Source organism: Melanotaenia boesemani, chromosome 13 (assembly GCF_017639745.1).
Source record: "Melanotaenia boesemani isolate fMelBoe1 chromosome 13, fMelBoe1.pri, whole genome shotgun sequence".
Classification (NCBI taxonomy): Eukaryota; Metazoa; Chordata; class Actinopteri; order Atheriniformes; family Melanotaeniidae; genus Melanotaenia; species Melanotaenia boesemani.
The window spans coordinates 465,903-488,970 of NC_055694.1; the positions used below are offsets into that span (position 1 = coordinate 465,903).

General features: G+C 47.3%; 1 protein-coding gene across 2 annotated transcripts; it reads left to right on the forward strand.

The window, feature by feature from the left end:
- The first annotated feature begins 10,020 nt into the window (after positions 1 to 10,020).
- pcsk1nl (proprotein convertase subtilisin/kexin type 1 inhibitor, like) lies at positions 10,021 to 18,456 on the forward strand. Of its 2 annotated transcripts, XM_042002885.1 has the most exons (6): positions 10,021 to 10,134; positions 13,929 to 14,175; positions 14,367 to 14,601; positions 14,669 to 14,761; positions 16,399 to 16,809; positions 18,422 to 18,456. In XM_042002885.1, exons 1-5 carry the CDS (start codon positions 10,081 to 10,083, stop codon positions 16,784 to 16,786), a joined length of 1,017 nt encoding a protein of 338 aa, XP_041858819.1. In that variant the 5' UTR covers positions 10,021 to 10,080; the 3' UTR covers positions 16,787 to 16,809; positions 18,422 to 18,456. The 2 variants fall into 2 exon arrangements, with proteins under 2 accessions (XP_041858819.1, XP_041858818.1); XM_042002884.1 differs by lacking the exon at positions 18,422 to 18,456 and having other exon boundaries at positions 16,399 to 16,849.
- The last annotated feature ends 4,612 nt before the right edge of the window (positions 18,457 to 23,068 follow it).

Sequence of the window (23,068 nt, forward strand, 5' to 3'; positions counted from 1 at the left end):
GCCTAGAACTGGTCCTTGGGGAACCTCACATTTCACTTCATGGATTCCTGAGGAGCAGGTATCCATACTTACATAAAACTGTTGATCTGTGAGATGAGAGTAAAACCATTTAAGAACAGTACCTGAGAGGCCCACCAGAGTCTGTTTAATAGAATCTGGTGATCTACTGTATCAGTGCGGCTCTCAGATCCAGTAGAACCAGGACTCAAAGTTTCTGAGTTTAAATTAAGTCTAAGGTCATTAACAATTTTTAAAAGGGCATCTCGGTGCTGGGTTTTGTCCTAAAACCACATTGATATTTTTCAAAAATCTTGTGTTTATTCGAAAAATCACGCAGTTGAATAAAAACAGCTTTTTCTGTCATTTTACTTAAAAATGGTAATTTGGATACAGGTCGGTAGTTATCAAGAATATTTGGATCTAAATTCCTCTTCTTCAGAAGGAGCCTCCTCCACTCTGTTTTACAGGCGGCAGGGAAGACGCCCGTCTGCAGAGATTGATTTATTATGTTTAAAAGCTCAGGCTCAAAGAAACCATAACATGTTTTTAAAGGTGATGTGGGAATTGGGTGTAGGCATTGGGAGATGCCTTGGTCAGATTTACTGATGCATCAGTACCAAGCTTAGTTTCAGTTAAAAGAGAGAGTCGATGTTATATCTAAAATCAGATCATTAATAATAAAAGATTTGTTTGACAGCGATCTGATGTTTAAAAGAGCCATGTTGAGTTGTGGATATGGGTTCTGTACTGGGAGCTGCTTGTATGGGACGGAGACATCTGACGGTCGAGGTATGTGGATGGACATGTCTGTACTGTGATGTGTACTGGGGGAGGTGTGTACTGGCTGGACCTTCAATCTGAGAAAGCTTTGCAGGATTGAAGAATGAGATCAGTGTTCATGGTGAGAAAGTGAGAACCTGGGAGATTTCGATGTAAACCGTCTGCTTTAAAAAGGTGAGGTCTGTTGAAGAATGTGGTGAAGTTGTGGCTGTATGGAACACTGATGGAGTGACAGTAATCTTTTAACCCGATATGAAGTTGGTGGATTCGGCTGAACTTGACGTCTCTGTGGGGGGGTGAAGGAAGTGAACCAGAGATGATGTAGTGTTTATTTACCTGTTTGATGCTGTTGATGATGTTAATAAAATCCATTTTTAGAGTCTCTGACTGTTGGAACTTGAGACCATTTGTACCTGTATGTATCACAACAGTGGAAGCTGAGGGGCGTTGATGGAATAGTTGGTGGGCGGAGTTAGTGATGTTTGTAACAGCTGCACCTGAATGAAAAGAAGTGAGGCACCTGTTCATGCGGACATGTCTGATAATCTCCCATGATGAGCATGCGGGGGCCAGCTTTAGGCACCAAGAGCCTCCGTTCCTTAGTGCTCGTAGTGGCACAGGGTGAAGCGGAAAAGGTCTCTGCAGGAGCGCAGTGGTGGAGGCGTTCCTCGTCGGAGCGGATGCTGGAGCGGAGACGGTGCTCCTCGCCAGAGCAATGGCTGGAGCCACGGTCAAATTTCCCACTGTTCGGGTGGAGGTGATGCTCCGTGCCGTACCGACAGCAGGACTGGAGGCGGAAATCTCCGCCGCAGCAACCGCAGGTGGAAATGTGGCGGTTTCAGGCCCCACAGGAGCACGCTCTCCACCCGAGCTTCAACGAGACCCAGTGTGACCACTCGCTGTTCCCCTCAGGAGCCGCCGACGCTTTGTGAAAGATGGCCGCGACTTTCTGTCAGTGCGGGCGCCGACAGAAGCAGTCGCCCATGAAATGCCACCCTTCTTCTGGCCCTCATACCCATTTGCCACCGGATCACAGCTGGGTGGAGGAGCGACAGAGCGTTGAAGCGGTTGGAGAGAGCGTTTGTCCACCTTTATCCTTTCTTCTGCGGCAGACCACCTTGGACCAAAGTTGGTGTTGTGGTGTGGAGCTCGAAGAGGTGATGTGTCTGGGTCCCATTGCACTGTATCCTGGAGAGCCGCCTTTAATGAGGCAATACGTATGGAGCGCTGTTGGTGGGCCAAGCCTAGTAGACTATCAAGCAGCTCATTTTTTACCTAAGCTCATCATTTAGCTTGCAGATATCCTCTTTGAGGTGAGTAATTTGCTTGTCGGTGTTCGTAGATTCCATGTCGTAGTGAACAGGCGGCCATTTCAGGTCAGTCCAGGACTCGGGCCAGATAAAAAACTTTTTCTGTATTAAAATTGCGTTTAAAAATAATGCGAGCTTAAAATGCAGGGTTTTAAAAAGGCTTTAGTGCTGGTAAAAACAAGTAAAAATCTGTAAAAACATTCAAACTGGCAGGTGCAAACGCCACGCATGCGCCCAATGCCTTCAGTTACTAAGAGGGTATTAAAGCAGAGCAGTATGAATTTCACAGGAAGACGTTTTAGGATGTCATCTCCCCAAATGAGATCTCGATGGACAGCAGCAACGTTGCAGCTGTGAAGGAAAGGCCAGTTCCCAGTGCCGCAGTCAGAGGTTCCTGGGCTTTGCCTTCCTATCGGAAGTTCATCAGGAACTACAGCTCTGTCGCCTCACCTTTGCATGCCCTCACGTAGGTTTGTCTGGAACAAGCATTCTCTCACTTAAAGGAACTGTTTACTTCTGCCTGTTCTCCACTTCACCAGATTCCTCTTGCCAGTCCATTGTAGACCCTGACACAGGAGCCGTATCAAGTCAGAGGTTTTCTGATGGAAAGCTCATCCCTGTGCTTTCTTTTCCAGAAGCCTGTCCACAGCTGAGAGAAACTGTGATGTTGGAGACTGTGAGCTGCTAGCAGTCAAACTGGCTGTTGAAGAGTGGAGGCATTGGCTGGATGGACGGATCATAAGGACCTCGAGTGTCTGAAATCGGCTAAGAGGCTTAACCCCAGGCAGGTCAGGTGGGCTTTGTTCTTTAGTAAGTTTAACTTTACTCTTTCTTACTCACCAGAGGCCAAAAATACTACGCCAGACTCCATGAGACCCCAGAGGAGGGGCAGACAGAAGGAGGGAAGGACTACATCCTGCTCCAGTCTGCAGGCTGACGATCACCAGACTTGGTTTTGAGAGAAAGATTAAAGAAGCTCACCAACAACACCAGGTCCAGGCAGCCGTCCCAAGGATCGCCTCTTCATCCCATCATCTAGTCTCGGATGTACTGCTACTTTACCAAAGTTCTCATTTATTTTTTCACCCAGGAGCAAATGAGATCCATCGGTGATCCGGGATCTCTTCTGCTGGAAAACCACAGTCCAAAAAATCAAGGAGTTTGTGTCATTATGCCGGTGTAGTGATCTAACATTAAACATGTTTAATAAAAATATAAATTTTAATATTTACATGAAATGATGAATCATTGATCAACCTTCGGGAGCACCACCACACTAATATCTCTAACACGAATGTAATGGCAGCGTGGACACCATTAGAGTACTCAATTAATTAATTTAATAAATTAATTCATTCAAGTCAGTCAAATCCGTCTCAGGACGCTAATAATAGGAATTCTTAATTCGAAGGGACCGATAATATTGATTCAAAGGAGGAAATTCACAGTAATCAGAGCAGTTTAGGATAAATATGAAATATTTATTACTAGTCTAATCATGTATAAAGGGTAGCCTCCCCCCGCCTTCAGGTGGGGGGACGGGTCCTGACTGTTGTTTGTTCTTATTCACCAAACAGCAGTTCAGAGTACCCACCCTTTTTGGAGTCCTTGGATGGGGTGTTGGAGGACACTCCTTCTGGGGATTCCCTTGTTCTGTTGGGGGACTTCATTGCTCACATGGGCAATGACAGCGAGACCTGGAGGGGCGTGATTGGGAGGAACGGCCCCCCTAATCTAAATCTGAGTGGTGCTTTGTTGTTGGACTTCTGTGCTCATCATGGACTGTCCATAACGAACACCTTGTTCAGAAATAAGAGTGTCCACATGTGCACTTGGCACCAGGACACTCTAGGCCGCAGTTCGATGATCGACTTTGGTGAAGAGAGGGGCGGAGCTGTCAACTGATCACCACCTAGTGGTGAGTTGGCTCAGATGGTGGGGGAGGATGCCGGTCAGGCCTGGTAGACCCAAGCGTGTTGTGAGGGTCTGCTGGCAACGTCTGGCAGAGTCCCCTGTCAGAAAGAGTTTCAACTCCCATCTCCAGCAGAGCTTCAACCATGTCCCGGGTGAGGTGGAGGACATTGAGTCCGAGTGTTCCTATGTTGTTTACATATTTTTTGTAAGAATGAAAGTTTAGAGAATTTATATCCAGAAATGTGGATAATGAAGCAGTGAAGGTGCATGGATGGAAGTTATTGTGCATATTGTGAATATGGGATATGGCTAACCCTCCTGACACAGTTTTGCAGCAATTTGATGCTCTAAATCTTACTCAATTAATATCTGAGCCCACCAGACCAAATCTAAAATCTCCCTCATCTTCCACGCTGATTGACCTCATTCTCACCAACACCCCATCTAACTATCAGTCTGGTGTTTTCAGCCAAATAAGCGATCACTGTGCTATTGCCTGTGTACGCATTGGCTGTTCAGTCAAAAGACCCCCAGTCATTGTAACCAAGCGCTCTCTCAAGAATCTTAACATGCAAGCCTTTCTTCAGGATGTTGAGACGGTGACCTGGGATAGAGTTGGCTCTGCTCCCTCCCTGGATGAGGCATGGTGTTTTTTCAAAAATACACTCAGTCTAATTGTCAATAAACATGCTCCTTTGAGAAAATGCAGAATCAAGAATCGTTATAGCCCCTGGTTTTCCCATGATCTGGCTGAACTTATCCATCATAAGAACACCCTCTGGCGGAAAGCCCGCTCCACACAATCTCCGGCGGACTGGCTTGCCTTTCGGCAATTCAGGAACAAAACAACACAGGCCATCAGGAATGCTAAAATCTCCCATTTTAAGGAGAAATTTTCCACCTGTGGCTCTGATGCGAGGAAGTTCTGGAAAACCGTCAAGATCATGGAGAATAAGCTTGCCTCCCCTCAGCTACCAATCTCTATGATATTCAATGACATTGTTATTACTGATAAGGCTCGCATGGCCTCACTTCTCAACCATCACTTCGTCAATGCGACCCAAGTTTCCCCTGTCTCAGGTCCAGATTTGGCTTCAGCAAGTGAGGTCGACTCAGCCTCATTAGATTTTCAGCCTTCTCCATTGAACAACACACCTTTTTCCTTCTCACCTTTCTCCATCTCGGAAGTGCAGGATGAGCTCACTAAGCTGGATCCAAATAAATCTGCTGGCCTTGATGGTCTTCATCCCAGGTTCTTGAAAGCAGCTGCTCACATTATTGCAGCACCTGTCACAAGTCTGTTTAATAGGTCCTTACAGTACTCTATCCTCCCCTCCGACTGGAAATCAGCCATGGTTTCTCCACTCTTCAAAGGTGGCTGTGGCACGGATCCAAACTGCTACCGACCCATCTCCATACTTCCGTGTTTAGCCAAGGTCTTGGAGAAGCTAGTGCTCAAACAACTAAACTGCTTCCTTGACTCAAACCACATTCTGTCTGATCTGCAGTCTGGCTTTCGGCCTGGCCATGGATGTATAACAGCCACCGCGAAGGTCCTGGATGATGTCATCACTGCACTAGACTCCAAACAGGTCTGCTTAGCCACCTTTATTGACCTTGCCAAGGCATTTGATTCACTTGACCATAAGATCCTTCTACAAAGGCTCTCCAGTATTGGTCTGTCCATCTCCTGCTGTGACTGGTTCTCCAGCTTCCTTTCTGACCGTGCCCAGTTAGTGAAAGCAGAAAATATCATGTCAGAACCACTCATTATTTCGAAAGGTGTGCCTCAAGGGTCTATTTTGGGCCCCACCCTTTTCTCCATTTACATCAATGACATAGATAAAGCTGCTGGCAGCTCTCGGATCCACCTGTACGCTGATGACACCATTTTGTATTCAGTCGGCCCCTCCCCACAAGCTGCTGCAGCTGTTCATCAACTCAGCCTCACTTCAGTAGAGCAGTCCTTCCACAACCTTCACCTTCGCCTCAACTCCAGTAAAACAAAGTGCATCCTTTTTAGTCGGAAAACTGGTGCCGACACCCTACCAATACTCACCTGCCTAGACGGCACGGCTTTGGATTATGTCAACTCCTATAAGTACCTGGGCATCTGGCTGGATTCATCTCTGTCATTCGTCACCCACATAAATAATCTCCAAGCCAAAATAAAAGCCAGACTAGCGTTTCTTTTCCGTAATAAAGCCTCTTTCACCCACGCAACCAAATGCACTTTAGTCAATTTGACCTTACTCCCAATTTTTGACTATGGCGACATCATTTATAAAATGGCATCAAGCGCAGCCCTTAAAAAATTAGACACTCTCTACCACTCAGCCATACGCTTTGCCACAAACGCCCCTTTCCACACCCACCACTGTGATCTCTATAAATTGGTGGGCTGGCCCTCCCTTCACACTTGGCGACTCCATCATTGGTTTCTTTTTATTTACAAGTCAATCTTACACAAGACACCTTTCTATCTCTCATCTCTTCTCCACCTCGCTCGCAGCACTTATCACACCAGGTCAACCGAATTTATTAAGCTCATCACTCCCAAAACCGCCACTGTTTTCGGCCGTAACACCTTCCACTTTGCCGCTGCATATGACTGGAATACACTGCAGAACACTCTCAAACTTCCAGCTCTGATATCTGTTTCTCTGTGTAGACAGAGACTTCAACAGATTATTGTAGATACTTGTTCCTGCTGACGATGCTGACTCTCCCTTATATACAAGCATTTCTCCACTACTTTTTCTCTCACATAAATCCGTCTTATATACTGTGTTCTACTCCCTTTCCCCCTTTCATTTTTATATATTTGTACTTGCTCTGCGCTTTTTTAATTTGTATTGTATTGTTGCATTGTGGTCCTGTGTATGCACAGTTGTATGTTTGTATGTATGTACGTTATTTATTCCTGCTGGGGCCTCTTGGCCAGGTCATGTTTGTAAATGAGAACTGGTTCTCAAACATTTTTTTTTACCTGGTTAAATAAAGGTTAAATAAAAAAAAAAAAAAATTCTCTCTCCTCACCATCTAGAAGCTGTGAGATTCTCATCCTGCTTTCTGTCTGTTCACCTGATGCTGATATTCATCACATATTGTTCCTTCTGTGTTTAGAAGGAAGCAGCTTCACAGCTTTAAATCCATCCTGCTGACTTTTTACCTTTTAGTTAGTAAATCCTGAACATTTCATCCTTCTTTCTCATAAATATTTGGTTTTATATATGAAGAAATATTTTAACTGTTGGTGTTTAAAGAGAAAACTGCTGCTAAACCTGTTTATGTGTTTAGTGCAGGGGTCTGCAGCCTTTCCAATCCAAAGAGACATTTTTCCCTCAGCCAGCTAAATAAAACTACTTTAGAGACGCAAATGTTACCAGACTTTTCAAAAAGGAAACTTAACATATATTTTTAATGAAGAGGATGTTTGTTATTTTTGAAGAACCACATTTTTAAACCTTTATAGGTTTATAAAAAGAGGATAGACAGACTTTCGTCTAAGGGATGTAGATATTTGTGAAAAATGATGAAAAAAAGTCCCTGGTTTCCAACCTAATGACAAGAAAGATAGATTTAAAAAAATATTTTAGCCACGTATTTAGAGGCATTGTGGAAGGTCCAGAGTCCTGATGTTGTGTTAGTAAAGCAAAATATACTGTCTTTTATTTATACAGCTGTAGGCCTTCTTTTAAAGAAAAGAGACATTTTAAGTGTAACAATGCGATTAAAAATTTTAATAGTTGCCAGCACTAATATATATATATATATATATATATATATATATATATATATATATATATATATATATATATATATATATGAAAATTACTTTAAAATTATAAAGACAGAATCGTTTACTCTTCAAACTTTACAATGTTTTATTACCTCCTGGAATGTTAAAAGTAAAGAGTTGTGCTGGATTTCCAGACGTCCGGCTTCCATCAGGGGTTGAAACCTGTGAGAGCTGCTTATCAGTTAAAGGATAAAAACACTTTCAAACCTTCTCGGGTTCCATCTGTAAACCTTTAGTTCGTTGTGAGGCATCGTTACAGGTTTGTAGCTGCATTTACCAGGTCCTGAATATAATTTAAAGTATCCAGTCCTCCCCAAGTCAGGATGGACCTGGTGACCCGTGAAGCTAGAAACAAGTCATGAATTTCTGAGTCGTGGTTTTTACCAGTTAGAACCAGGTCTGCTGCCAAGCGAAGTCTTTCGTCAACCACCATGGTCTCAGGTCTGCCAGGCTCCAGGACTCTCTCTGATACTTTCCATCGTTTTTCTAAGATGAGTCACTTGGTTCCTCTTGTCAAGCTACCTTCATCCAAGGAGCTCGGAGAGGTCCTTGATAGGGAAGGGTTTCATTTGCATGGACTGCCCGTTGATATCGTCTCAGACTGGGGCTCTCAATCTTCCATCCACAGTCCGATAAGCAGACGGAACACGTTAACCAGGAGGTGGAGACTAAGTTCTGGATGTCATGTGAGAAAGACCCTACTAAGTGGTCAGAGACACTTCCATTGGTAGAATATGCCCTGAACTCACTTCTGTCCAGCACCACTGGTTTTCCCTGTTCTACAGCTTGTATGGATTCCAGCCACCAACCCCCAAGAGAAGACGGCCAAGGTCCCATCTGCCCTGAGATGTCAACAGGTATGGAGACAGGCTCGCAAAGCCTGTGGTATATAACCCGCATACCATGAAGGGCAAAGACTGTGACGGTTTACCAAGGACTTCCCTCTGTGGGTGGAAAACTGTAAAATGGCCCCTTTAACTCCAAAGTGGTGAATTTCCTACATAAAACCCTCAGGGCCCATTTTCAGGTGTCCTGGGACAAACCTGTGTCTTCATCACTCCTCCAGGCTCCTCCTCCCGTCTGGTTCGTTGACGGGGTGCTGCACCTCCTCCTGGAGTAGAGGAGGTGCAGCACCCCGTGGGTGGGGAGTTTAGAGAAGGAAGTTCTTTTTCCAGACTAGTTGCTGCATCAGATTCAGGATCGTTTTTTCCATCACACGGTGGATGTTTTTCCATCGTTTATCTTCTGCTGGATTCTCCTTCACAACCGACACCAACATCGTTCCTCTTATCTCCTCTTATCTCCTCCTTCCTGGCTCCTTATTTTTGTCATTATCTCCTTCCTTGTCTCCTTATCACCTTCATCATCTTCTTCCTCGTGTCTTTGTCTGTTGGCTTTGATGTCCGTAAGAAATCTGATTTCTTTTGGTCTTTCTTTCCATTTCTTTCATCTGGCATCCTGATCTGGTTGAGTAGAAAAGTTCAGATCCGGTCGGGTTCTCCTCCTCTGTGTCCTACAGGAAACCGTCTGGAAGGTCCTGCAGCTCTTTGTTTAACCCATCTCCACCTCTCATCATCACACAAACTACGTCTGCCTTTCCTTTAACCGGCTGTCCAGCTCCGGTCCTCCAGGCCCACAGTCCTGCAGGCTTTTGATGTGTTCCTGCTCCAAAACCAGCCGACTCAAACGGATGAGTCATTGTGCGACACTTAATGTGCTGGTGGATCAACTTCATTTGAGTCAGGTGTGTTGGAGCAGGAAACATGGAAAAACCAACTTTGGTCACCCCTGCTTTCACTGGATATCTTTCTATGTCATTATGTTGTTTTATGTATTTGTTTTTAATGTATTTTTTTTCCTTATTTATTTTTTTTCCTTGTTTATTTTAAAAGGTTTTATATTATTGTCACATCCTGCCAAGCCAAACTCCCCAGTAATCACCCTCCTGACCATCCACACCTGTTTCTTTCACTCACCCTGCAGCTTATACCCCGTTAGCCTTTGCCCCCACATGGCTCCATGGTTCCAGGACACCCAGTCAGCTCCACCATTGCCTGTAAGTCCTTTGTGTTTTCATTCTTTTTATTTTTATATGACCTTATGTAAATTAGTTTCAACAGGTCTCTAAGTGTTTTTGTCAGATCTCTGTTGAATTTGCTGTCTCACTCTGATCAGTGGTTTAGCTCCTCCCCTCCTCTCCTGAGTCATGGCTCCTCCCCTCCCCCTTCTGTCAGGGAGCGTCTGCATCAGTGTGTTTGTACGTCTGCCTGCAGCATGGCGTCTCTCGGCCTCCTGCTGCTCAGCGCCGCTCTGATCCACACCGCCCAGGTAAGCCTCGCCTGGACCACGGCCCACTTTCATCTGTGTCGCATGTGATGATCCATTCACCCACTGCTGTGATGCTGCATCGTCACGGTAACCTAATACTGATGGAAAACAGAGTCTCTGGAATTTAGCTTGACACGGATGCAACACACACCCAGATCTGTGTGTGTGTTCGCTGATCAGTCTGACCGATTGTTGATATTCTGATTAGATGGTGCGTGTGTGCATGTGTGTGTGTGGGTGGGGGTGGGGGGTGTGCGTGTGTGTGTGTGTGTTAGAGAGAGAGAGATTTATGAAAACAGAGTTAAATCTTTTACAGTCATCTAATTCTGAAAAAAGGTTTTTTGAGAGTAAAAGATCTGAGTTTCTGAGAATCTAGTTTTGGTCTGAACCAGGTCTGAACCAGGTCCAGGTCAGATTAGTGTCTGTGGTCCTCACAGAGATAGCAGTATGACATGAGTGCTCATGAGAAACTGCTGCGACTGAAGGAACATTGAATTTCATCTGCTGTCACCATGACGACAGGAGACGGTAACCCACAGCAACAGGGCAGGATATTACACAGCACGTCTCCTGATACATGATGACACCTCTCTGTGGTGTGTCTGTGTGTGTCTGTGTGCCATTGTTCAGTACTCATAAGGACAGAGAGGCCCACTCTGATTGGCTGGCAGAGAAGATGATAAATATGAACTTTATTGCTCCAGAAGGTAAATTTGTTTAGTGTGAGTTACATAATCTTGAAACACACACCTGCACCTGTCATACTGTCAGAGGATGTCGTCATGGTTACAGATGGAACCAAATGGACCTCATTTAACACCACCAGCAGGTTTCCATCACACCTGTCTGCTTCAGACCACAAACACAATGCATGCTGGGAAACAAGAGTCACGTCCAGCCAACCAGCTGTTGGCGTTAGACGGACCTGACTCATCTCTCCAAGGCTCGCCTCTGATGGGAATCAAACACGCACCAACACACACCAACACGCACAAACACGCACCAACACGCACCAACATGTACAAACACGCACCAACACGCACCAACGACCCATTAATTTGAGTCAGATTTGATGCATTTGTTACAGCGTGACACGCGCTCTCCGCCTGCTCTGAACAGGATGCAGTAAATATTCTCATCAATCTTTTTCCTGACAAACGGAAACTAAATCAGCTGCAGCAGAAAGAACCAGCTGGTTCTGGATCAACATGTGGTTGTTTTTATTTGTTAGGAGACGTGAGAAGAGAAAAGCAAACACACATCTGCATCACATCGGTTCGCGGCTCCAGACGGCGACGAAACATTTGTCTTTTTTATTAATGAATTTATTTGGTCTCTAACAAGCTTCTGCTCCCTCTTCAGCCCAGTAGTTCACAGTAAAAACAAAGTAGCTGCTGGTTTGTCTCAAACTAACTTCATTACGAGAAAAGGAGACAAACACCAACGAAGAAGACGACAGCCAATGCGTGTGTGAGCGGGAACGAATGAGCTCTGTGATTGGCTGATGTGTGGAAAGAGGCGGGTCTTGGAGGAATTTGTTATTCCTCAGGGTTGCCAGCGTAGCGACTTTGTGGTTGTATTTAGCGAGTTTTCAGACCCTCTAGCGGGTTTTTCTGGTTATTGGAGACTTTTGGAGACGGAGGTGAATGAAGGGAGTTTATCTTCCCAACGAGGAGCGGTGCTGGTCAGACCCTCTCATACGAGGCTTGGTCTTCTCGCAGCAGCAGCTGCTGCATTCAGACGACGTTCAGCTCTGTTTCATGACCAGGCTGGAAATGAAACGTAAAAGCTGCTGCTGGAGGATCCTGCTGGTTTACCGTCACAGTAACATCTGTTAATGAAGAGTGTGGAGGAAATATTTAAACATGCTCCAGACTCCTAATTAAAAAACAAATACACTTAAAAAACAGAACTAAACAATAAATAAAATATTCATAGAATTATTATTTTATTTATTTTGCTGTTCTAAACATTTTAGGTTGTCTTTTTATAGATTTTTTCTTTCATCCCTCTTTATAACAGCATCCATTACAGCTTTATGTACCAGGCTGATGCTGATTAGCGACTTGTAGGACAGCCAATAGCTGCTGTTCTTACTGAGGAGTGGGAACAGCAGCTGGAGGAGCATCAGGCCCTGAAGCTGTTTATTACCAGGAACTACGTGGACCAGTCCTACCATGTCTGCTTGTTTTGTTTTAGTGAGGCCAGTAAGATGTTTTTTATGTCAACTGTTTTTACATTTCATCTTAAGTTTTATCACTAACACGGTGGAAATGTGAACATTTGCTTTGTAAGGTGGTTTCAGTGGTAAAGAAAGTTAGTCTGGAGTCCATCATCAGGTGTGAAACAGACTTTAAAGCAGCTCATTTCTGATCAAGTTTATTAACATGGAACCAGGTAAACGTGTCTTCTTGCTTTTATTATCAGTTTTTCATCTTTATATTAAAATGTTTTCATTTTAATCATTTTAAGGCCAACATTTATTTATGATTATATGAAAACAAAACAAAGAACAGGACAAAATGATAGACAATAAAATACAATTAAATATTAAATGAATGAATAAAATGGTTGAACAGCATCAGGCTTCAGCTGAACTGGAGCTGGTGGGTTGATCGTTGGTCTTTCTACGGATTTACTCTGCAGTAACGTTTAACACGTTATTTCCTCTGCAAGATAAATGTTTTCTTTTTGTTTTTCCAGTTAGCTCGAAGTTCATCAGCTTTAAAGTCTAAACAGACTTTTGTTTGAGTTCAAAGTTGTTATTTAAGAGATTAATTATAACCCAGGGGTTCCCAAACTTTTTCTGCATGGCCTCCTTTTCCTCATCATCATCATCATCAACAACAACAACAACAACAACAACAACAACAACAACAACAACAACAGCAACAATAATAATAATAATAACAACAATAATAATAATAATAATAACAGTCTTTTTTATGGTAGTTAAAATCTCTGTTGCTGATTTATCGGTACTTCAACAATCGTGTCCATGTTTTGTTACGAGTGAAAAACTACGTTTTATTTTGTTCTGTCTTGACCGTCATGATTGGACGTTGAGCCGGAGTTCGGGAAAGTCCCGTTTCCACCGACGGCTGCGGGTCAGGATGGGAAACTCGTGAAAACTGGGATCCAGTCCAGCCTACTTTGTTGGGACCCTTCCGTTGGGGTACCAGTCTAACCCACCCGACCTGAGAGGGTGGAGCCTGACACGCTGCAATCTGCTGATTGGTGGAGAAAAAAGCCACTTCCTGTGTGACCTGCTATAAAAACAAAGCAGGAACGGCTCCTCGTTCAGAACAACAGATTTTCTTTTTGTTGATTAAATCTCCATTAAAATGGCGTCACGAAGCTCCGCCAAGAAAGAAGAACCCAGACTGGTGGACGACCTCCATCCTCCGTAGTTTCTGACTCGTGTTCTGGTTCTGCTCTAAGGAAGCGCTGCGATGGCGTCGCGCTGCGATGGCGTCGCGCTGCTACGTAGCTGAGGCAGCTATCGCTGATGCTCCGTCTCTCAGGTAAGGTTAGGGTTGCTGTGGAAACGCAGTGAGGTTACAGACCACATCCAGACCCGACCGCTGGTGGAAACGAGGCTGAAGACCGACCCCTGTAATTGGACGCTGAACTGGATGCCAGGAAGAGCAACTTCTGAGCGACACAATAAAGAAAAAAAACATGAAATTAAAGTTTTTTCCATCTTAAAGGTTGTGTTTACATCCATATTTCCCATCTTGACTTCTTCATTTCCTGTTTTTGAGGTGACCTCTGACCTTTAACCTCTGGTTCAGTCTCTTCCTGCAGGTCGTGATGGGGGGCGTGGCCTCGACAGCGCAGTCAGACGCCAGCGCAGACACCTTCGTGACCTCCTGCCTTACGGAGACCAGATGATGTCATATCCTTCCTTTAAGGCAGGAAGTGGGGCTAATGATGTCTACTACCAACCAGAGGACTGGAGGGGGAGGGGCTTGGACCAGGCGCTGCAACGATTGGTGGAGAGAGAACAGAGAAGGGAGAACGAGGAGGAGGAGCGAGCAGGTTAAAACCTGATTCTGATTCTTGTAGTAATGTCACATCTGAGCTTTCTGTAGAGACCAGTGTTGCAACTTACAGCCCTGGTAGTCGTGGAGATGAACTCAGTTTACGTTGCAGACATTATTTCAGGCAAAAGTAGACCTGGAGGTTAACAAGAAAATAACCTTTGACGAGCCAATCGTGTGTGTCTGCAGCCTACCTGTCAGCTCTGCTCCGCCTCCTGAGTGAGGCAGAGAGCGTGGGATTGGTCGGTCCGGGTGATGTGGAGGTGGTGGAGGAAGTGGAGGAAGAAGATGAAGAGAATGATCAGGGGCCTCCAGGGGACTTCCAGGACTATGATGAGACGGGGCAGAGGATGAGCATGGGGAGGCCCCCAGCTGCCTGGTGGAGCCTGGTGGGGCCTCAGCAGACTCAGGTGCTGCTGGACAGGTGAGTGTGTCAGGTCTTCATCGGTCAGAGGAAGGAAGACATGAAGGTTAAAAGTCATGATTTTCAGGATGGAGCCCCAGCTGGTAAAGAGTCTGCTGCAGAGAGCCGGACAGACAGGAAGGGTCTCATCAGGACTGAACCGAGACCAGGACACACTCAGGTGAGAACCGGTTTAAACCTTGAGCAGGTCTCATCCTCAGAATCTTCAGGCTTTGTGGTCTATCATGGTCGGATTGTTGTTTCTCTATAGTTCTGATGACAGGATGGAAGTTTGGAGATTTACACCCTGCAAACACTGATTTTTTTCTGAGCATGCTCAAACCAGTTCTCCACCTTTACAGCTCAGCCTCCATCTTTTTTTATTTTTTAAACCTCTCCTGTGCAGCATCATAGCAGCAGAATGATGGTGTGGTTGCTGCGTTTGCTTTACCAAGGGGAGGCTTATGGGTAAAAGTCTGATTCATTTATTTATGTACTTTGAATCATGGAATCTTGCTGGACCTGACCGGAGGGGACAGAAAAAGAAGGAAGAGGAGACAAAGATCCAGCAGACAGAAGCAACGAGCTTCAGTCCAACCTAACAGCAGACAAGCAGCTGCTACACCTGCACAGAAACACAGCAGAGAATTTCCTACAGCTGTTACAGGTTAACTAAGCAGACAATCATCAGGAGTTCCTAAAAATAACCAAGACAACAACAACAACATGTATCACAACAACAACCAAAGAACCAGAAACACACACCTGAACCAAAGCATCTCTTAGTGTATAAACTGGACACCTCAGTGCTGAGTCAGCATGCAGAGGATGAGGAAGGAGGAGGATCAGAGATGAGGCCACGCCCCCACAGAGGCTAGAGACAGACTAGGGCGGCCCAGAGACCCGGGTCATCAGCAGCATCCTGGAGCACCAACCCAAGCCCCCCCACCACGAAGACCACCCCAGACCCACCCAGAAGGCAGCAGAGGAAGACCACAGCCAGAGCCCCCCACTGTCATGGGGCACAGGGCCCAGGAGGCCAAGATCAGCAGCCGCCGACCCCGCCAGGCACCGGCCATCCAGGGCACCCAGCCTGCCCCAGAATACCCCAGCCACCCGGTGCCCACTGACCCAGGCCCCACCTAGTAGACATAGTGCGGGGATTGTAGGAATATTACATTTAAACCATGTTGACATGTCCACACATACCTGAAGCCAGAACCTGCGGACAGGTGTGCAGGACCACAAGGCATGGAGGTAGTTGTCAGGTGTGTTTTCATTGCAGTGTGTGCAGATGTTTGATTGTGACAGACCCATCCTGAACATCCTTTGTCCTTTATAATGAGTTCTATGCCGAATTTTGAATTGTATTAGTTGCATATTTGAATTTTTAGTCATTTTAAAGGTGTTTAAACATATTTGTGACCATTTATCTTTATTAAAGTTACTGGATAAGTCACCCTCCCATTTTGAAGTTGGAAGACAGAGTCTTCTAGTTTTCTAAAGTTCTCCACTTTTACAGCTCAGAGAACCTTGAAAATGACTTATGGAAAATGTAAAATGAACATTCCTGTTTAAATTTATGTTTTTATATGATTTTGTGTTGATATCAACATTTCTCAGAATTTTACATTTAACATGTTTAAATCAAACATATGTTGTCTTAATATCAACATGAACCTTTTTTAAAACATTGTTTTTGGTTTGTTTGTAATTTTTTACAACTGCTTTTGTCACTTTCTGTGATTTTTTTTATTCATTAATAAATTATCAGAATATTCTAAATCAGCCAATCTCCACCTACTGCCTCATCTTTAGGCGGCTGGTTGCTAGGATACTGTCCAGCATCGGTCCTGACGACGTCCCAGTGATGAGGTTGGCAAAAAGGGGCCTGTCATTCAAAACAGCTGGACCTGTTAGCTCCGCCCACAGGAGAACCCGCCGGTCCCTTGATGACATGGCTCCTCCATTGCCTAGCAACAGCCCTCCTCTCCTCAGGGTAAAGAGGCTTGAGGATGAAGAGGAGGAAGAACAGGAGGTGCTGCACACTCATGTCGGCAGGCTACAGAGGATGAAACGCATCGACACCATGGCAACAGCTGATATGGAGGAACTGAATCGTGAGAATCAAAAGCGCCGCAGGAGAGCCGCCATGAACTACGACCCCCAGATCCTGATCAGTCAGATTCTGGAGTACGTGGAATGAGAGGAAGAGGAGCAGGAGGAAACATGAGGAAGAGGGGGGGAAGGCTCACGTGAGGAGGAGGGGGGAGGAGGAAACATGAGGAAGAGGGGGGGGAAGGAAACGTGAGGAAGAGGGGGGAGGAGGAAACATGAGGAAGAGGGGGGGGAAGGAAGCATGAGGAGGAGGGGGGAGGAGGAAACATGAGGAAGAGGGGGGAGGAGGAAACATGAGGAAGAGGAGCAGGAGGAACCATGAGGAAGAGGAGCAGGAGGAAACATGAGGAAGAGGGGGGGAAGGAAACGTGAGGAAGAGGGGGGAGGAGGAAACATGAGGATGAGAGGGAGGAGGAAACATGAGGAAGAGGAGCAGGAGGAAGCATGAGGAAGAGGGGGGGAAGGAAACGTGAGGAAGAGGGGGGAGGAGGAAACATGAGGAAGAGGAGCAGGAGGAACCATGAGGAAGAGGGGAGGAGGAAACATGAGGAAGAGGAGCAGGAGGAACCATGAGGAAGAGGGGGGGAAGGAAACGTGAGGAAGAGGGGGGAGGAGGAAACATGAGGATGAGAGGGAGGAGGAAACATGAGGAAGAGGAGCAGGAGGAAACATGAGGGGGAGGAGGAAGCATGAGGAAGAGGGGGGGAAGGAAACGTGAGGAAGAGGGGGGAGGAGGAAACATGAGGAAGAGGAGCAGGAGGAAACATGAGGGGGAGGACGAAGCATGGGGAAGAGGGGGAGGAGGAACCATGAGGAAGAGGGGGGGAAGGAAACGTGAGGAGGAGGGGGGAGGAGGAAACATGAGGAAGAGGAGCAGGAGGAACCATGAGGAAGAGGGGAGGAGGAAACATGAGGAAGAGGGGGGAGGAGGAAACATGAGGAAGAGGAGCAGGAGGAACCATGAGGAAGAGGGGAGGAGGAAACATGAGGAAGAGAGGGAGGAGGAAACATGAGGAAGAGGGGGGGGAAGGAAACGTGAGGAGGAGGGGGGAGGAGGAAACATGAGGAAGAGGAGCAGGAGGAAACATGAGGGGGAGGAGGAAGCATGAGGAGGAGGAGGAAACATGAGGAGGAGGGGGGGAGGAGGAACCATGAGGAAGAGAGGGAGGAGGAAACATGAGGAAGAGGAGCAGGAGGAAACATGAGGAGGGGCAGAAGGAACCATGAGGAAGACGGGGGAAGGAAACGTGGGGAGGAGGGGGGAGGAGGAAACATGAGGAAGAGGGGGGGAAGGAAACGTGAGGAGGAGGGGGGAGGAGGAAACATGAGGGGGAGGAGGAAGCATGAGGAGGAGGAGGAAACATGAGGAGGAGGGGGGGAGGAGGAACCATGAGGAAGAGAGGGAGGAGGAAACATGAGGAAGAGGAGCAGGAGGAAACATGAGGAGGAGGGGCAGAAGGAACCATGAGGAAGAGGGGGGAAGGAAACGTGGGGAGGAGGGGGGAGGAGGAAACATGAGGAAGAGGGGGGAAGGAAACGTGGGGAGGAGGGGCAGAAGGAACCATGAGGAAGAGGGGAGAAGGAAACATGAGGAGGAGGAAACATGAGGAAGAGGAGCAGGAGGAAACATGAGGGGGAGGACGAAGCATGGGGAAGAGGGGGAGGAGGAACCATGAGGAAGAGGGGGGGAAGGAAACGTGAGGAGGAGGGGGGAGGAGGAAACATGAGGAAGAGGGGGAGGAGGAAACATGAGGAAGAGGGGGGGAAGGAAATGTGAGGAGGAGGGGGAAGGAGGAAACATGAGGAAGAGGAGCAGGAGGAACCATGAGGAAGAGGGGAGGAGGAAACATGAGGAAGAGAGGGAGGAGGAAACATGAGGAAGAGGAGCAGGAGGAAACATGAGGAAGAGGGGGAGGAGGAAACATGAGGAAGAGGGGGGGAAGGAAATGTGAGGAGGAGGGGGAAGGAGGAAACATGAGGAAGAGGAGCAGGAGGAACCATGAGGAAGAGGGGAGGAGGAAACATGAGGAAGAGGGGGAGGAGGAAACATGAGGAAGAGGGGGGGAAGGAAATGTGAGGAGGAGGGGGAAGGAGGAAACATGAGGAAGAGGAGCAGGAGGAACCATGAGGAAGAGGGGAGGAGGAAACATGAGGAAGAGAGGGAGGAGGAAACATGAGGAAGAGGAGCAGGAGGAAACATGAGGGGGAGGAGGAAGCATGAGGAGGAGGAGGAAACATGAGGAGGAGAGGGAGGAGGAAATATGAGGAAGAGGGGGGGGGAGAAGGAAACATGAGGAGGAGGAAACATGAGGAGGAGGGGGCAGGAGGAAGAGGAGCAGGAGGAAACATGAGGAAGAGGGGGGGAAGGAAACGTGAGGAAGAGGAGCAGGAGGAACCATGAGGAAGAGAGGGGGGAGAAGGAAACGTGAGGAGGAGGAGGGGGGAGGAAACATGAGGAAGAGAGGGGGGAGAAGGAAACATGAGGAGGAGGGGGCAGGAGGAAGAGGAGCAGGAGGAAACATGAGGAAGAGGGGGGGGAGAAGGAAACATGAGGAGGAGGAAACATGAGGAGGAGGGGGCAGGAGGAAGAGGAGCAGGAGGAAACATGAGGAAGAGGGGGGGAAGGAAACATGGGGAAGAGGAGCAGGAGGAACCATGAGGAAGAGGGGGGAGAAGGAAACATGAGGAGGAGGAAGATGGGGAGGAGGGGGAGAAGGAAACGTGAGGAGGAGGAAACATGAGGAGGAGGAAGATGGGGAGGAGGAGGAGAAGGAACCATGAGGAGGAGGAGGAGGAAACATGAGGAGGAGGAAGATGGGGAGGAGGGGGAGAAGGAAACATGGGGAGGAGGACATTGGTTGTATTTGAGGGTGTTTTTGTTTTCGTTCTTGTTTTGTAAAAGTTGACTGGATCAGCTGTTTGTTGAGGAAAAGAAGAAGAAGAAGGAAACGTTTCATCCGTTCTGCTGACACGTTTAAACACTACATTACCCATGAGCCTCAGCAGGCACATCAGCTGTTAAATCAAAATCTGACACCTGTTCAAGTACATAAATCAGTTATCATGTCATTGGTCAGTTAAAGGTAAACGTGTGATGTCATCATCTGAAATTCTCTGATTGGCTGATTTAGTCCCACAGCAAGGTTTACTGGAACGTGTATTTAATGTCACCCAAAGGTTTGTGTTTACTTCCTTTTGTTAGAAAAGATTAACACATGATGGACAGTCTCTGTAACCATAGCGACAGCCCATGAGCTCTGTGATTGGTGACTTTTCCTTCTGTTGCTTGTCGTGGTGATGACTCGTCTGTGCTGAAGCTTTGATTTATGTAACAATAAGAAATAAAGTCAGTAAAGTTTCTGCTCCATCTTTCACTTTCTGGTGGAAAGTTTACATAAAAACCAACGTTTATACATTTTTATTGTGTCTCAAATAAAACAGACGTTTATTCATTTCAGACACAAAAATACCAGCTTTAAACTCCTAAAGTTTTTACAACATCTCATGTCAGCTGATCATCTACAAACGTCTAGTGACCCATAAATTTCATCTTAAGCTTATTGTTACGACCCAATATAAGGGTATGAGAGGGACGTAACATAAAGGACAGAAGCAGACAGTTGTGAAGGTAGAAAACGTCATTTTATTGTGGAGGAATAAAATTAAAGGGGATAAAACAGGAAGTTAACTGAAATCCGAGTGTTGGGGTTAGCGGGACTGCTGAAAGAAACAGACAAAAGTTAAATCAGAAACTATACACACCAAGTAAACCATCTCAAATTAAACAAACAAAAGGGTGCTCTTAACTTGGCGTGACTTAATAGCAAAAGGCAGCAGTCCCATTAAACTAAATGTGAACAATTCAGAACACCTAACCTAAACCTAGCCCAACACAAAACCCAAACTGTAACTCAAAGTGAAGACAGGACAGAACACGCACCAATGGGTAGCGCTGCTCTAAACCCAGCCTGTGCCCATAACGTTCCCCACGGGGAACACGGAGGTAACCTTCCGGGACTATTCTACCGTCCCCGACTAGGGACAACAACCCGGCAGGATCCATCCTGCTACTCACACTCGAATAGTCCAGCCAACAAAAGGGCTACTACCTATTAGCACAGCTAGCACACGAACCACAACGCTACCATACGTCTGCCCAGATCGTCTAAGGTGAGGGGAAGCAGAACGCATGCAGTCCAGCTTCACCCTCCGAAGGTGAAGGGAGACAAGACACCCAGTCTTGCCTCTTCCTCCGAAGGAAACGTAGATCGACCGGTAAATCGAGAGCTTTGCCTTTTGGCTCAGCTCCTTCTTCACCATGACAGACTGATGCAGAGTTTGCATCATTGCAGACGCCGCACCGATCCGCCTGTCGATCTCCCGCTCCATCCTTCCCTCACTTGTGAACAAGACCCCGAGATACGTAAACTCCTCCACTTGGGGCAGGACCCTATTGCAGACCCGGAGAGAGCACTCCACCCTTTCCGGCTGAGGACCATGGTCTCGGATTTAGAGGTGCTGATTCTCATTTCAGCCGCTTCACACTCGGCTGCAAATCGCTCCAGTGAGAGCTGAAGATCATGGCCTGATGTAGCCAACAGAACCACATCATCCGCAAAGAGCAGAGATCCATTCCTGAGGCCACCGAACCGGATCCCCTCAACACCTCAGCTGCACCTAGAAATTCTGTCCATAAATCGGTGACAAAAGGCAGCCTTGGCAGAGTCCAACCCTCACCGGAAACGATTCAGATTTACTACTCCAGAGGGACGCGGTCGAATGCCTTCTCCAAGTCCACAAAGCACATGTAGACTGGTTGAGCGAACTCCCATGCCCCCTCAAAGATTCTGAAGAGGGTGTAGAGCTGGTCCACTGTTCCACGTTCGGGACGAAAACCACACTGCTCCTCCTTAATCCGAGGTTTGACTATCCAACGGACCCTCCTCTCCAGCACCCCTGAATAGACCTTACCAGGGAGACTGAGGAGTGTGATAGTTGGAGCACACCCTCCGGTCCCCCTTTTTGAAGAGGGGGACCACCACCCCAGTCTGCCAGTCCAGGGGAACTGTCCCCGATGTCGACGCGATGCTGCAGAGGCGTGTCAGCCAAGACAGCCCTACAGCATCCAGAGCCTTAAGGAACTCTGGGCGGACCTCATCCACCCCCGGGGCCCTGCCACCGAGGAGCTTTTTAACCACCTCAGCAACCTCAACCCCAGAGATGGGAAAGCAAGCACCAGCTACCCCAGACTCTTCTTCTTCTGTTTGGTGTATAAGCACAAACAACAGTCAGGACCCATTCCCCCACCTGAAGACGGAGGGAGGCTACCCTTTCGTCCACCGGGGTAAACCCCAACATACAGGTGCCATGTCAGGGGGCAATGAGCATGCCCACACCTGCTCAGCGCCTCTCACCGGGAGCAACTCCAGAATGGAAGAGGTTTCCAGCCCCTCTCAAGGACAGTGGTTCCAGAACCCAAGCCGTGCGTCAAGATGAGTCCAACTATATCTAGCCGGAACCGCTCAACCTCGCGCACCAGCTCAGACTCCTTCCCCGCCAGAGAGGTGACATTCCACGTCCCTAGAGCTAGCTTCTGCAGCGAAGGATCAGACTGCCAGGGTCCCTGCCTCTGGCAGCCGCCCAGCTCACACTGCACCCGACCCCTATGGCCCCTCCTGCAGGTGGTGAGCCCACGGGAGGGGGGGCCCATGTCACCCTTTTGGGCTGAGCCTGACCAAGCTCCATGGGCAAAGGTCCAGCCACCAAGCGCTCGCCTCCATTCCCCACCTCCTGGCCTGGCTCCAGAGTGGGGACCCAGTGACCCACATCCAGGCAAGGGAAACCTGGGTCCATGGTTTGTTGTCATCAAAGGGGTATTATGAGCCACGCTTTGTTTGGTCCCTCCCCTAGAGACCTGTTTGCCATGGGTGACCCTATCAGGGGCATAAGCCCCCGACAACATAGCCGCTAGGATCGTCAGGACATGCAAACTCCTCCACCACAGTAGATCGTTCTGGAGAAAAGGTGCTAGATGACAGTAATGATGCCTGTAATGTAGTCTTTGGTTATAAATGATAAAATAAACATGTACAGATATATCTGAGACTGGTAGCAGTTTATTTAGTGTAAATAATATTTCTTTCTAGTTCCTGGGTGTTCCAGCTGGGTGGGTGGGGCTCCAGTTGGGTGGGCGGGGCTCCAGCTGTGGGTGGAGAGGCTGAGGCCAGAGACTCCACCCACCACCGCAGCAGTCGTGTCCTCAGAGGAAGTCCTGCAGGTGCAGAGGGAACCATCACGCTATTAACCAGGTGGACAAGGAGCTGCAGGAGATCGGGTCTGGAGGGAAACTGGGACAACACAAAAAACTTCG

Excerpts from the sequence above, each read along its gene's own strand:
- pcsk1nl (XM_042002885.1), top strand. The coding sequence starts at position 10,081 with ATGGCGTCTCTCGGCCTCCTGCTGCTCAGCGCCGCTCTGATCCACACC. Across the intron at positions 14,176-14,366 it reads CGAGGAGGAGGAGCGAGCAG|CCTACCTGTCAGCTCTGCTC; the intron begins GTTAAAACCTGA and ends GTGTGTCTGCAG. Across the intron at positions 14,762-16,398 it reads CGAGACCAGGACACACTCAG|GCGGCTGGTTGCTAGGATAC; the intron begins GTGAGAACCGGT and ends CCTCATCTTTAG.